This window comes from Narcine bancroftii, chromosome 11, assembly GCF_036971445.1.
Source record: "Narcine bancroftii isolate sNarBan1 chromosome 11, sNarBan1.hap1, whole genome shotgun sequence".
Classification (NCBI taxonomy): domain Eukaryota; kingdom Metazoa; phylum Chordata; class Chondrichthyes; order Torpediniformes; family Narcinidae; genus Narcine; species Narcine bancroftii.
Window position 1 is genome coordinate 59,123,817 of NC_091479.1, and position 14,346 is coordinate 59,138,162.

The 14,346-nt window shown below is 45.8% G+C and overlaps 1 protein-coding gene across 3 annotated transcripts in view; it reads left to right on the plus strand.

Moving 5' to 3' along the window:
- Positions 1 to 215: 215 nt before the first annotated feature.
- The window catches only part of LOC138745789 (A disintegrin and metalloproteinase with thrombospondin motifs 20-like), a 381,593-nt gene continuing 367,462 nt past the window's right edge, over positions 216 to 14,346 (plus strand). For all 3 annotated transcript variants that reach the window (XM_069903086.1, XM_069903087.1, XM_069903089.1), the window contains exons 1-2: positions 216 to 558; positions 1,161 to 1,501. In XM_069903086.1, coding sequence (XP_069759187.1) covers positions 462 to 558; positions 1,161 to 1,501 — 438 coding nt within the window. In that variant the 5' untranslated portion in view covers positions 216 to 461. The remainder of the gene's footprint in view (positions 559 to 1,160; positions 1,502 to 14,346) is intronic.

Below are 14,346 nucleotides of genomic sequence, written 5' to 3' on the forward strand. Positions count from 1 at the left end.
TCCTCCTTCCAACACCCAAAGCCACGCTCGTTCTTTCAACACGAGTCAGCGACGTCATTGCGCCTCCCGCTGCTGTTGTCGGGGCAGATTGGTCAGGTCTCAAGGCAAGACTCGGGCTCCGTCCTTTGGATGGATGGATGGGGGGGGGGGGGGCGGGGTGTCCGAAACGATCGATGGAGTTGCAGCTCGCTCCAACCTCTCTGGGCCCGTCGGGGAACTGCGCTGAATGGGGGAGCGAGCGCTCTCCCCAGCCTGAGCGGTGCAATGACTCAATGTTGAGAATGGGCGTTCGGCGTGGCTGTGCGGATTCCCCTCTGTCTCTGGATGTTACTGTAACCCATCCTCACTGCTGTTCGCAAGCTTGAGCCGACTGCCTTTGGTTACGCCAGAAGTTGGCGGCGATTTGAATGCCTGCTTGACTCGGAAGGGCAACGCTGTGTCTGCTCCGCTCAGGAACAATCATGTACCTGGGGACTTGGACTTGGGCTCAATGTTTCCTGTGTCAGCTATTTGTGCTGCTCTCTCCTTCTCGGGAATTGCGTTTACATCCGAAGCAAGGTAGGATGCCGGTCCGTTGTACACATGCAGAATTGCAAATACTTGCAATAAAATGTGTACGTTACAGACAGGAGCGAATTTTATACATACAGAGATATGTGGAATAGGTTTATAAGTTTAGAGACGTCTACATACGCATTTTTAGATGGAACAGGTCCCAAGCTCTTGGTGAATTTACATGTCTCTCGTTCTCTCTATAGATATCTATATCAATAGATCTCTCTCTCTGTATATATATATCTATATATATAGATATATATAGATATATATATAGATATATATATATCTATATATATATAGATATAGATATATATATCTATATCTATATATATAGATATTTATATATATATCTATATATAGATATAGATATATAGATATCTATAGATATATCTATATCTATATCTATATAGATATATAGATATCTATATATATATTATACACACACACACCAGAATATTATGTGTCTATACGTATGTACAGGTACACAGACAGCGTTTTGCCTATTTATTCACAACCTAACATGTAGACCAAAGTAGATAAGTTATGACTTTGTATGAGAGAAGGAAATTGTTTTGCTGAATCGTTAACGTTATTCACTGCAGAGAATTTCGTCAAACAGCTGCGATCCTATGAAATAATTACGCCGACCCGACTGAACGATTTTGGGGAGACCTTTCCTCACTCTCAGCACTTCAGGAGGAAGCGGAGCTCTGCGCTGGAGCCTTGGGCAGTCAGGGCTCACTACCAGATCAGCGCCTTCGGACACTTCTTCTATCTGAACCTCAGCGCCGACTCCGGCTTCATCGCGCCCTGGTACCGAGTCAGTCACCTGGGGAGTGGGGAACCCGGAGAACCGCACTCTGACCTGAAACATTGTTTCTATGTCGGGCACGTCAACTCTCGGATCGAGCACACTGCCGTGGTCAGCCTTTGCACTGGGCTTGTAAGTATCTCTTCTGCGCCGCGGCAATGGTGGGAGGGAGAGAGAAGAGGGAAAGCAGAAAGGGAGGGAGGGAGAGTGTGGAAAGGAAGTCGAAGGGGAGCCGGTTCTAGGCTGATGACCCCTGACGAAACAGATCCAAATTAAATGAGCATTGAGAGGTGGGGTTGGGGAAATCTGGCCGAGAAGTTGTCCATTTCAAGACACCATGAGCATCGGCCGCTTGAATGACTTTTGTACCTGATGGGAACGCCCTGATTTTTGTTTAAATGACCGGCTGGCGGCTGGAGGTGTGGGGAACAAGCTGTCGTAACGAGTAGGAGGAAAGCGCCGATCTCTGGTTCCCCGCGGAGTGAGGACACTTAGCGCTCAGGAAGGAATAGGAAGAGCTGGAACAAACCTTCGCCGATCCCTCCCGGGCGTCGTCAGCAGGACAGAGCCTCACAGGGTGGAAATTGGCCAGAACAGATATAAATCGACGAAAGATCAGAGACGAACAAAGAGGATGTTTAAAGACAATCGCCCCGATCTCTCTTTCGCAGCCCTGTGCTTCCTGGGAATACACGCTAGAAATCAAATGTTCCCGGAAATTTACCCAGGAATGGCCTTTGTTCTAAATTAAACGCGTTGCTCCAGTTGAAAACATGTACCACGTCTCGGCAAATGGGACATGCAGGTCAATGGGCAATGGCAGAGCTCAGTCTGTCAGTGGCCTTGACCCTGTCCCTGCACATGTTTATCTGTGGCTAACGTCAAGGGCCAACCCAATAGTATTCTTAAACTGGGAAAAGCGAATTTGGAAGGAAGATTTACTTCGGATTTATTCCTGAACGCACTTCCTTAACACACATCTGTTAATTGAAAAGACCTTTGCCACAAGTGCTGCTGTATCTCGGACTATTTGGGACAGGACTCGGTTCCATCTTGTCGACGAAGTTTAAAAAAGGACGCCTTTGTTTCCCAGGAGTGCATAACATGCTTGGCCCATGTTTTGTAAATCTGTGGAAGACTGGTCACCTTACCCTGTTTTCAAAGTATATCACCTCTGGTCCTTTACTGTCAGGAAAGGGGAAAAGGCTCTGCAGGAATGATCTGTGATCTGCACGAGTACCCTCTGTATTGTCCCTCCATTTAAGGGGGTAAACATAAGCGTCTGCAGATGCTAGGTTGGAGTCCAGTAGGCTAACGAGCTGGACATCACGCTGCACCCATGGATCCTATTAATGCTGCAGGAGCTGCTGAGTTTCTCCAGCACGAATGAGTAATATTTATGGAATTTGCATCTTTTAAGGAACGTTTGGATGGAGACTGGATAGCATGGAATATAAAAGCAGGGATGTAATGTTGAGACTCTGTAAGGCATTGGTCAGTCTGCACTTGGAGTATTGGGAGCAATTTTGGGCTCCTTTTTCAGGAAAGAAGTGTTGGCATCAGTGAGGATCCAGAGGAGGTTCATGAGAATGATCTCTGGAATGAAAGGGTTATCACATGAGTAGCATGCAGTTGCCCTTGGACTGTGTAGCAGAGTGAGCATAGTCAGAGTGGGTGAGTCTGAATGGAAAGACTGACTCAAAGGGCTTTGGTGAGAAGAGGCTGAGGTGGTGGTGCCGGAGTTAAAGTAAGAAAGGACAACCTATTTCGAGGAAAGAAAAGGATTCAGCAGGTAGGCTCAGGAACAGCAGGTTTTAGATATCATTTTGTTCCTCTAGTTATAAACAGTGGGAATGGCAGCCAAGGCAGGGACAGGCTCCTCTTGCAGAATGTGTGTCATTAGGGAACCCAGCAATACCCATCTACGAGAAGTGCATCCAGTTGCAGCTCCTGACCAGCCGAGTTAAGGAATTGGAGCTGGAGGTGGATGATCTCCAGATCATTCAGGAGGCAGAGGGGTGAGAGACTGGAGTTACAGGGACACTATTGCACCTAGTAGGCAGGAGGAGAGTAGATGGGTGACAGTCAGGAGAGGGAAAGGGAGGAGGCAGGCATTACAGGGCACCTCTGTGGGCCATTTCTCTAAATAATGTATACCATTTTGGATAGTGCTGGGGGTGGTGGGGGATGAGATACCAGGGACAAGCCATGGTGACCAGGTCTCTGGCACAGAATCTGGACCTGTGGCTAAACGAAGGGAGGAGAAGAGACGGGTTGAAATGATAGGGGATTCCACAGTTAGGGGGACTGATAAGAGGTTCTGTGGAAGAGATTGAGTATCCTGGATAGGATGTTGCCTCCCTTGTGCCAGGGTCTGAGATATCTCAGATTGAGTTCATGGCATTGGTCCCATAAAGGGACCAATGACGTGGGTAGGAAGGGTGAAGAGGTCCTGCAAGGAGAATTCAGGGAGTTAGGCACTTGGTTGAAGGAAAGGACCTCCAGGGTTGTGACCTGTACCATGCGCTAGTGAGGTTACAAACAGGAGGATAATGCATCTTAACACATGGCTAAAGACTTGATGCAGGAGGGAGGGCTTCAGGTTTCTGGATCATTGGGCTCTCTCCCAGGGAAGGTGGGGCCTGTCCTGACAGGACGGTTTACATCTGAACTGGAAGGGGACGAATATCCTTGCGGAAAGGTTTGCTACTGCTGCTCCAGTGGATTTAATCTAGATTTGGAGGGGGAGGGGAACCAGAGGGCCAGAGCAGATAGAGGAATGGAGGAAGGAAAAGATGGTCTGAAAATTGCATCGACTATTAGAAGTCAACGGGTTGTACGTGTTGGAAATATTTTCAGCTGAGTGTATTTCAATGCAAGGAGATTTGTCGGAAAGCTAAATGATCATAAAGGATCGATTGGCATGTGGAATTATGACATTGTGGCCATTAGTGAAACTTGGTTACAGGAGAGGCAGGACTGGCAGCTCAATGTTCTGAGCTTCCGTTGCTTTAGACGCAACAGAATGGGGAGGGGGGGGGAATGAAAGGGGCAGGAGTGGCATTATTCATCAGGGAAAATATCACAACTGTGCTCAGGCAGGACAGACCAGCAGGGTCATCTCCTGAAGCTCTATGGGTGGAGCTGAGGAATGGGAAAGGTATGACCACATTCATGGGATTGTATTACAGTCAATGAGAATTAGAGGAGCAAATCTGTAGAAGATAGCAGACTGTTAATTTTCTCCATATTGACAGGGTTATCCCCTACTGTAAACGGGCTGGATGGCTTGGAGTTTGTCAAATGTGTTCAGGAAAGTTTTCTAAATCAATATGTAGAGGTATTAACTAGACAGAATGCAATACTGGACCTTATATAGGGAATGAGACAGGGCAGGTGACTGAGGTATAGGTAGGGGACCATTTTGTCATAATGACAATAGTTTCAAATTAATTATGGAGAAGATAGATGACACGGTTAGTGCAACGCCTTTACAGTGCCAATGATCAGGACCAGAGTTCAAATCCTGTGCTCTCTGTAAGGAGTCTGTGCGTTCTCCCCATCTTTGCATAGGTTTTCCCCGGGGGCTCTAGTTTCCTCCAATTCTTCAAAATATACCGGGGGTGTAGGTTAATTTGGTGTAAATTGGGTAGCCCAGACTTGTGGGCCGAAATGGCCTGTTACTATGCTGTATGTCTAACTTAAAAAATAAAATTACAAATGATAGGTCTGGTTCTCGTGTTGAGATTCTAAATAGGAGAAATGCCAATTTTGAGGAAATGAGAAAGGATCTAGAATGCATGGATTGAGATGATGTTTTCAGGCAAGGATGTGCGAGCAAGTGGTGGTCCTTTAGAGGTGAAATTTTGAGAGTACAGAGTTTATATGTTCCTGTCAGGATAAAGGCAAGGTTAGCAGGTATAGGAAACCTTGGTTTTCGAGGAATATTATCTGGTTCAGAAGAAGAGAGAGGTAAGGTAACATGGAGCAAATGAGGTATTTGAAGAATATATAAATGCAAGATAGACCTCAAGAAGGAAATCAAGAAATCAAGAAGACATGAGGTTACTTTGACAGACAAAGTGAAAGAAAATCCTAAGGCTTCCTACAGATATATTAAGAGCAAAAATACAGTAAGGGACAAAAATGGTCCCCTTGAAGATCTGAATGATCAGTTTTGGGAAGTAAGTAAAACAAGCAGTGAGGTCATGAAACCTAATCAGATTAAAGAGGAGGAAGAGCTTGGTCTCTTAAAGCAAACAAGGTTGGATAAATCCACAGGGCCTGACAAGATAGTCCCTTGGACCTTGAGGGAGGCTGGTGTAGAAATTGCAGGGCCTTTGGAAGAAATATTTAAAATGTCCTTATCCATGGCTGTGGTTCCAGATGATTGGAGGGCAGCTCACGTTGTTCCATTGTTTAAAAAAAAGCTCCAGAAGTAACCCTGGAAATTATAGGCTGGTGAGGCTGACAAAGGTAAATTATTGGAAGGAGTTCTAGGAAATCAGATAAACAATTATTTGGATAGCCAGGGACTGATTAGGGATAGTCAACATTGCTTTGTGCATGGTAAATCTTATAGAAGTTTTCGAGGAAGATACCAGGAAGGTTGCTGAAGGAAAGGATGTGGATGTTGTTGACATGGATTTTGACAAGGTCTCACATGAGAGGTTTGTCAGGAAGGTTCAGAAGCTAGGTATCCATGGTGAAGAAGTTAACTGCATTCGACAATGGCTGAATGGGAGAAGCCAGAGAGTAGTGGTGGTTGATTGCTTCCCAGACTGGAGGCCTGTAGAGGTGTGCCTCAGGTGATTGTTGTCATCTGTGTTAATGATCTGGATGATAATGATCAGAAACTTTGCAGATGACACAAAGATCAGATGCACTGTGAAGAAGCAACTAAGGTTTTCAAAGCTTGCAGAGGGATTTGGACCTGCTGGAAAAATGGGCTGAAAAATGGCAAATGGCATTTAATGCAGACAAGTGTGAGGTGTTGCAGTTTGGAAGGACAAACCAAAAAAGGACATAAACAATAAATGGTCGGGCACTGAGGAGTGTGGGAGAACAAAGGATCTTGGAATACAGATACCTAATTCCCTGAAAGCGACATCACAGGTGGATAGGGTTGTAAAGAGAGCTTTTGGCATAATGGCCTTCATAAATCAAAATATTGAGTAAAGGAGTTGGAATGTTATGATAAAGTTGAATAAGACATTGGTGAGGCCAAATTTGGAGAATTGTGTGCAGTTCTGGTCACCTAACTACGGGAAAGATATCAATAAGATATAAAGAGTGCAGAGAAGATTACTAGGATGCGGCCTGGACTTTAGGAACTGAGAGACAGGGAAAGGTTAAGCAGATTGGGACTTTATTCCCTGGAGGTGAGGGAAGAGTTGATGGAGGTATTTAAAATTATGAGGGGGTTAGACAGATTAAATGTAGATAGGCTTTTTCCACTGAGGGAAGGTGAGATACAAATCAGAGGACATGGGTTAAGGGTGAAAGGCAAACTTTTTCACACAGAGAGTCGTGGAAGTGTGTAATGAGCTGCCAAATGAAGTGGGAAATTTGGGCTCAATTTTAACATTTAAGAAGAATTTCGACAGGTACATGGATGGGAGAGGTATGGCAGGATATGGACTGGATGCAAACCAGTGGGTCTAGGCAGAAATATGATTTGGCACAGACTAGAATGGCTGAAGAGGACTGTTAGTGTTCTGCAATATTCAATGGTTCTACTCACTGAAGTTTAGAAGAATGAGGGGAGGGGGAGGATCTCATTGAAACCTATTTAATTAGGAAACGTCTGGATAGCATAGACATGGAGAGGAATTTTCCTGTGGTGGGGGAATCTGGAACCAGAGAACACAGCCTCAGAATACAAAACCATTCTTTTAGAACATAAATGAGAGGGATTTTTTTTTGCAGATTGGGGTGAATCTGTAGAAATGGTTATCACAAACACAGTGAAGGCAAAGTTATCGGAGAAATAATAAAGGCAGACGAGGAGATGGCAGAGGAACTAAATGAGTGTTTTGCATCAGTGGAAGACATGAGCAGTGTGCCAGATGTGGAAAGGTATCAGGGAAGGCAAATGGTCAAAGGTGGATAGGTCTTCCAGACCAATGGATTGCACCCTCAGGATCTGAGAGAAGTAACAGTAAAGATTGTGGAGGCGTTGATCATGATCTCTTAGGAATCAGTACATTCTAATATGGTCCTGGAAATGGAAAATTGAAAATGTCACCCAAGTTTTTAAGAAGGGAGAAAGGCAGCAGATATGAAATTATAGATCTAGTAGCCTGACATCAGTGGTTCCAAAGGTGTTGGAGTTGATTGACAAGGATGAGGTTAAAGATTACTTGGAGACACTTGACAATATCAGCCAAACCCAGTGTGATTTTCTTGAGGGAAAATCTTGCTTGACAAACATTAGAATTTTTTTGAAGAAGTAACAAGCTGTCTGGACAATGGAGATGCAGTGGATGTTGTGTGTTAGATTTTCAGAAGGCCTTTGACAAGGTACCGTACATGAAGTAGAACAGGAAATATACTAGGTTGGGTAGAGCATTGGCAGATTGGCAGGAAACAGAGAGATGGGATACAAGGATCATATTCTGATTGGCTGCCAGTTGCTAGTGGTGTTCTGCAGGTGTTGGGGCCACTTTGACAAAGTGAAGACTCTCTGTCTGCCCTATGATAGACAAGGTTAAATAATTTCATGTATGTTACATTCTAAATATATGATAATAATGGAACCTTTACCCTACCTTTTTACCATATAACCTTATTGCAATTTCATCTCAGCCCCTCTAGTCCGCACCGATTTAAGTTATCTCCTCTAGTCCTACTTACGTGCACCCTGTCCATAAACCTCCAATCCCCTCACATTCATGCACTTATCCAGCCTTCTCTTAACTGACAAAAATGACCCTGCTGCAACCACCTCTTCTGGAAAGTCATTCCACTCAGCCACCACTCTGAGTAAAGAAGCCCTTTCTCATGTAACTTCTAAACTTTTGCTCCCTAACCCTTAATTTGTTCCAATCCCACATACCCTCAAGGGGAAGAGACTATACACATCTACTCTATCTACCCCTCCCCCTCATAATTTTAAATACCTCAATCAAATCCCTCCTCAACCTTCTACACTCCAACGAATAAAGACCCAGTCTACCCAGTCTTTCTTTGTATTCAAGATACTGCAATCGAGACAACATTTTAGTAAATCTTCTCTGCACCTTCTCTACCAATTGATATCCTTCCTATAATTTGGGGACCAGAACTGCACACAGTATTCCAAATTTGGCCTCACCAATGCCTTGAACAGTCTCAACATCACCTATCCAACCCCGATATTCTATGTTTGATTTATAAAGGCCAGCATACCAAAAGCCTTCTTTACCACCCTATCTACAAGAGAATCCACTTTCAAAGAATGATGAACCATTAATCCAAGATCTCTCTGTTCCTCTGCATTCCTCAATGCCCTCCCCTTTACTCCATATGTCCTGTTTTGATTATTTTCCCAAAATGAAGCACTTCACACTTAACAATATTAAACTCCATCTGCCACCTTTCAGCCCATTCCTCTAAGCCAGGGGTGTCAAACTCAAATTCACGGAGGGCCAAAATTAAAAACTTGGACTAAGTCGAGGGCCGAACTAAATATTTATTGAAAATTTTCAACAACATCTGCATGTTTTCTCTTCTTTCAACATATGTAATGTTAAACTTTTTCTTATTAAAATAAATGTTTAATAATAGTTTTGGATAAACTCTTTCATTGTCATTGTCAGTGGTCCATTTCCTTTAGTGTCTGAAACTGTGCACATGACGAGTCAATGAGGGATGATTAAAGCAGTGGTCTTCAAACTTTTTCTTTCCACCCACAGACCACCTTAAGCAATCCCTTACTAATCACAGAGCACCAATGGCACAGGGACGCGAGTGGAAAGAAAAAGGTTGAGAACTGTTGTATTGTGGTAACTCCACATCTGATTAGGTTAATTGTTAGGCAAGTGGTCAGAGAAGCCCCCCCCCCCACCCCAAGAAAGGCTTAAATCACAGGAACAAAATAAGCTTCCGTCTCACTGCTCCCAATCTTACACACAGTCCTGATGTGGAATGTGGGGTCGCAGCTCCACGTTCACCCGAGTTCAAGTGCTGTCTGTGTGGAGTTTGTACGCTCTCCCCTTGTGTTGGACCAACAGGTCAGTTGCCTGACGAAGGCACCCGAACCCCCCGTTGAAACGCCGGTGTCCGGGGCGGTGGAGGAATTGGCTGAGAAGAGCACGTTGCTCCCACCCCCCTCCCATAGTTGGAGAGGGATTAAACTGTGATCTCACGGCGCCGGGCTCGTCTCCAACAAAATGAGCGGGAGGCAGGGTCCGCCGCGCACGGACCGAGGGGGAAGGCATCGCCAACGAGACGTTCGGTCCGGCATCGCTGCTGAAGCGCAGACCCAGCGAGGATGGTCCCCAACTCCAGCCACGTCTGTGCGTTCGGGAGCCGGGTGGGCTGAGTGCGGCGCTCCGATCCCCGGGATTCGGGACTCTGAGATCCCTCCACACCTCCGGCGTCTTCATTTTCACCTTCAGTGTGCATGCGCTATACTGGCGTGGCGGCCAGCGGGCCAACTCTAATATATATTTAATATGATCTTGCGGGCCAAATATAATTATATCACGGGCTAAATTTGGCCCGCGGGCCAGAGTTTGACATGTGTGCTCTAAGCAGTCCAAATCCTCTGCAGTCTCTGAAAACCATCTTCACTATCCACAATTCCCCCTATTTTTGTATTGCCTGCATACTTAGTAACCCAATTTACCAGTCCATCATCCAAATCATTAATGTAAATGACAAACAACAAGGGACCCAACACCGATCTCTGAGGCACACCGCTCGTCACGGGCCTCCATCCTGACAATCAGTTATCCACCATGATTCTCTGGCATCTACCTTCTAGCCACCATTGAACCCTTCTGACTATCTCAACATTAATACCTAGCACCTGAACCTTCCTTACCAACCATCTATGTGGAACCTTATTCCCCTCACAAACGCATGTTGGGTGTCCTTGATCTGTCCATTCCTCTCTAGATACTTAAACATATTATCTCTAAGAATACCTTCCATTTGTTTACCAACCACTGACATCAAACACTGGCCTATAATTGCTGAGCCTACACCTGGAGCCCTTTTTAAACAGAGGAACCATGTTTGCGACACGCCAATCCTGTGACACCATCCAGTGACTGTTGAAAAATCACTGTCAGAGTGTTGGGCACTACCAGTTGCCCCAATAATCACAACGACAAAGAGTGAAGGGAACGATGGGCTTTATTGCACATAAGACAGGAGCTGGCCCGGATCCAGACTAGGGAATGCAGGGAAGGGAGAGGGGCTCAACCTTTATGGCCTATGTCACAGGGGAGGAGTCCAGGGTGCCATCAGAGGGCAGGCCAGCCCGAGCCTTTATTGGCCAATGAATGCATACTATTGCATTCACCCCCTCTTTTTAAACAGAACCCCCCCCCCACCCATTTCTTGACACAAGAGAGGAGGACAAACAACAAAGAAAAAAAATTCTATCTAACTAGAGGTTTAGCTCCACCAGTGATTTCCTGCTTCTGAGGGACCGCCAGGAGGCAGGCATGTCCATGCTCTGTTGTGAGGGGAAACGGTCCCAGGGGGGGAAGGGAAGGGCACAGTCTGAGTGATGATTGAGGGCTCCTGAGGAGAGGAGGGGTTTGATGTCTCCCAGGGAACTGACTCCTGGAGAGGGGAGCTGATTGTTTTGGCCTCCAGTATCGCGCTCCCGTGTGGTATGGTCCGCTCTGTGGGATGGATGGTGGCAGGCAGGGCTGATTTGGGATCTCCGGCTCTCACCAGATCTCAGATAGGCACAGTGTCCTCGTGGCCATCAGGGTACTTCACAAACACGTATTGAGGGTTGGCATGTATGCGGTATACTACTTCCACCAGTGGATCCGTCTTATGGCCCCTCATGTGTTTCTGTAGTAGGACCATCCCTGGGGTTGCCAGCCAAGGAGAAATGGAGGCACCATTCGCTGATCTCCTCGGCAAAGCTAACAGGCTTTCATGTGGGGTGGTGTTAGTCGTAGTGTACAGGAGCAGTTGGGTGCTGTGGAGTGCTTCGGGCAGAACATCCTGCCAGTGGGATACTGGCATGTTTTTGGACCTAAGGACCAGGAGCACAGCCTTCCAATCGATGGCATTTTCCCTTTCCATCTGGCCATTACCCCTGGAGTTATAGCTGGTAGTCCTGCTGGTGGATATGCCTCTGGTTAGGAAGTACAGTCGCAGTTCCTCACTCATGAACGAGGTCCCCCGATCACTGTGGATGTATTCAGGGTACCCAAACAGGGTAAAGATCCTTCGCAGCGCCTTGATTACAGTCGCCGAGGTCATATCTGGGCAGGGAATAACAAAGGGTAACCCGGAGAACTCGTCCAACACTGTCAGGAAGTTGGCATTCCTATTTGTAGTGGGTAGGGGGCCCTTGAAATCGACACTGAGCCGTTCAAAAGGGTATGTGGCCTTAATGAGATGTGCCTTTTCGGGTCGGTAGAACTGCAGCTTACAGTCAGCGCAGATCTGGCAGCGTCTGGTCGTGGACCGGACGTCCTCAATGGAGTATGGAAGGTTTCGAGTCTTGTTGAAGTGGTATAACCTTGTGACTCTAGGGTGGCACAGATTGTCGTGCAGGGGCTGGAGGCAGTCGAGATGCGTGCTGGCACACGTCCCCTGGGATAGGTACCATGGAGTTCCCCAAACAGTCTTTTCCCAGGGTGATCAGGGCTCAGATGAATTCTTCTACCAACTCACCAGGCTGCTGTTTTCTGGATGCCAGGAGGTTGACTTTGGGCTTGTATAGTGCCCGTAGCTCAGCCATTGCTTCGGTGTAGGTCGCGCAACTTCTGATAGCCTGGAAAGCCCTCTGGCCGACCCTTGCCTGGAGGACTTTCAGCCTCTTATCCAAGCCAACCACTCCAGCAGCGGCCTCCAGGGTTGAAGCAATTGATCCACTGTTCAAAGAGTTCTAATACATTCGGGACTTGGGGATCCACTTCAAGCAACTTCTCCATTATCAGAGATGTTAAAATGTTACGTGCAATAAATTGTTGGGCACTACCAGTTGCCCCAAAAAGCACAAGGACAAAGACTGAGGGGAACGATAGGCTTTATTGCACATAAGACTGGAGCTGGCCCGGATCCAGGCGAGGGAATGCAGGAAAGGGAAAGGGGCTCAACCTTTATGGCCTACGTCACAGGGGAGGAGTCCAGGGGAGAATGACATCAGAGGCCAGGCCAGCCCGAGCTTTTATTGACCAATGAATACATTCAATCCATACCATTACACAGAGCCTCCACTATTTCCTCCCTTAATTCCCTCAAGGTCCTGGGGAAAATCACGTCAGGACCCGGAGACTTATCCAATTTTATATGCCTCAAAGTTCCAACATCCCCTCTTTCCTAACCCCTACATTTTCCATAATCACCCCTTTTGCTTTTCATATTCTAACCAAATCCACATCCTTTTCCCTAGTGAATACCAAAGAGAAAAACTTGTTCAATATTTCCCTCATCTCATTCGGCTCTGCACACATTTGTCCGCTCTGATTCTCTAAGGGCCCAATTTTATCCTTCATTCTCCTTCAGATTTACTTTCATCCTGTTCACTATAGCCACCTCGTACCTTCTTTTTGCTTTCCTAATTTCTTTCTTAAGCTGCTTTTTACAATGCATGTATTTTCCAAGCATCTTTTTTTAAATTAAATGTAGGCCTCTCTTTTAATTCAAACCAATTTTCTAATCTCCCTTGTAAACCACAGCTCTCTTGAGTCCTTGGCCCTGCCTTTTATCCAAACAGGAACATAAAGATTCTGCAACCTCAAAATCTCACCTTTAAATTACCTCCATTTAAATGACCCCCTCTACCTCCTTCTCAAAAACAAACTACTCCTTGAAAATCCCTTCTCATTTCTTTCAGTCTGGCTTTCCCCCACTCAAAAGCCTTAATCTTTGGACCCTCTCCATAATTATATTGAAACTAATGGTACCATGATCACTGGACCCGAAGTGCTCCCCAACACACACCTCAGTCACCAAACCTTCTCATTCCCCAACAGTAGATCCAACACGGCCCCTTCTCTAGTGGGTATCTTTACAAAAAAACTATCCTGCACACATTTTACAAATTCTAATCAATCCAGCCCTTTCACAGAATGTGTTTCCCAATCAAAATTAGGAAATCCTCCACTAACACAACCCTGTGCTTATTACAAATCTCAGCTATTTCCCTACACATTTCCTCCTTTATTTCTCACTCCCCATTAGATGGTTTATAATACACCCCTATATTTGTCACCTCTCCTTTTCCATTTTTTAATTCCACCCATATCACCTCCCTTGACGAGTCCTCCAATCTATCTTGCATCAGCGCCGCTGTGATATTTTCCCTGACAAGCATTGCCACACCACCACCCCCACCAACCCCTCCAATTCTATCACACCTAAAGCAGCAAAATCCCAGAATATTTAGCTGTCAATCACATCCCTCCTGCAACCATGTCTCACTAATCGTCACCGTGTCAGACTGCCAAGTGTCTATCCACACCTTCAACTCATCCACCTTCCTTACAATACTTCTGGCATTGAAGTAAATGCATTTCAGAGATTTCCCATGTCTCACCTTCTGCTTGTCCCCATCTTTATGGACAACTCTATTATTTATTACCATCATCTCCACTCCATCATGGCACCAATCCTTTTCCTTCTCAATCAGCTCTCTTTCCAACCCCAAACTTTGTCTACAAGTCTGCTCTATTTGTGAACAAACCTTCTCTTTGCTGTTCTCCTTTATATGGACCCCTTCCCATGACCATACTAGTTTAAACCCCCTTAGAAGCCCTAGCAAATGCCCCATCAGGATCCTGGACCCTTTTGGGATT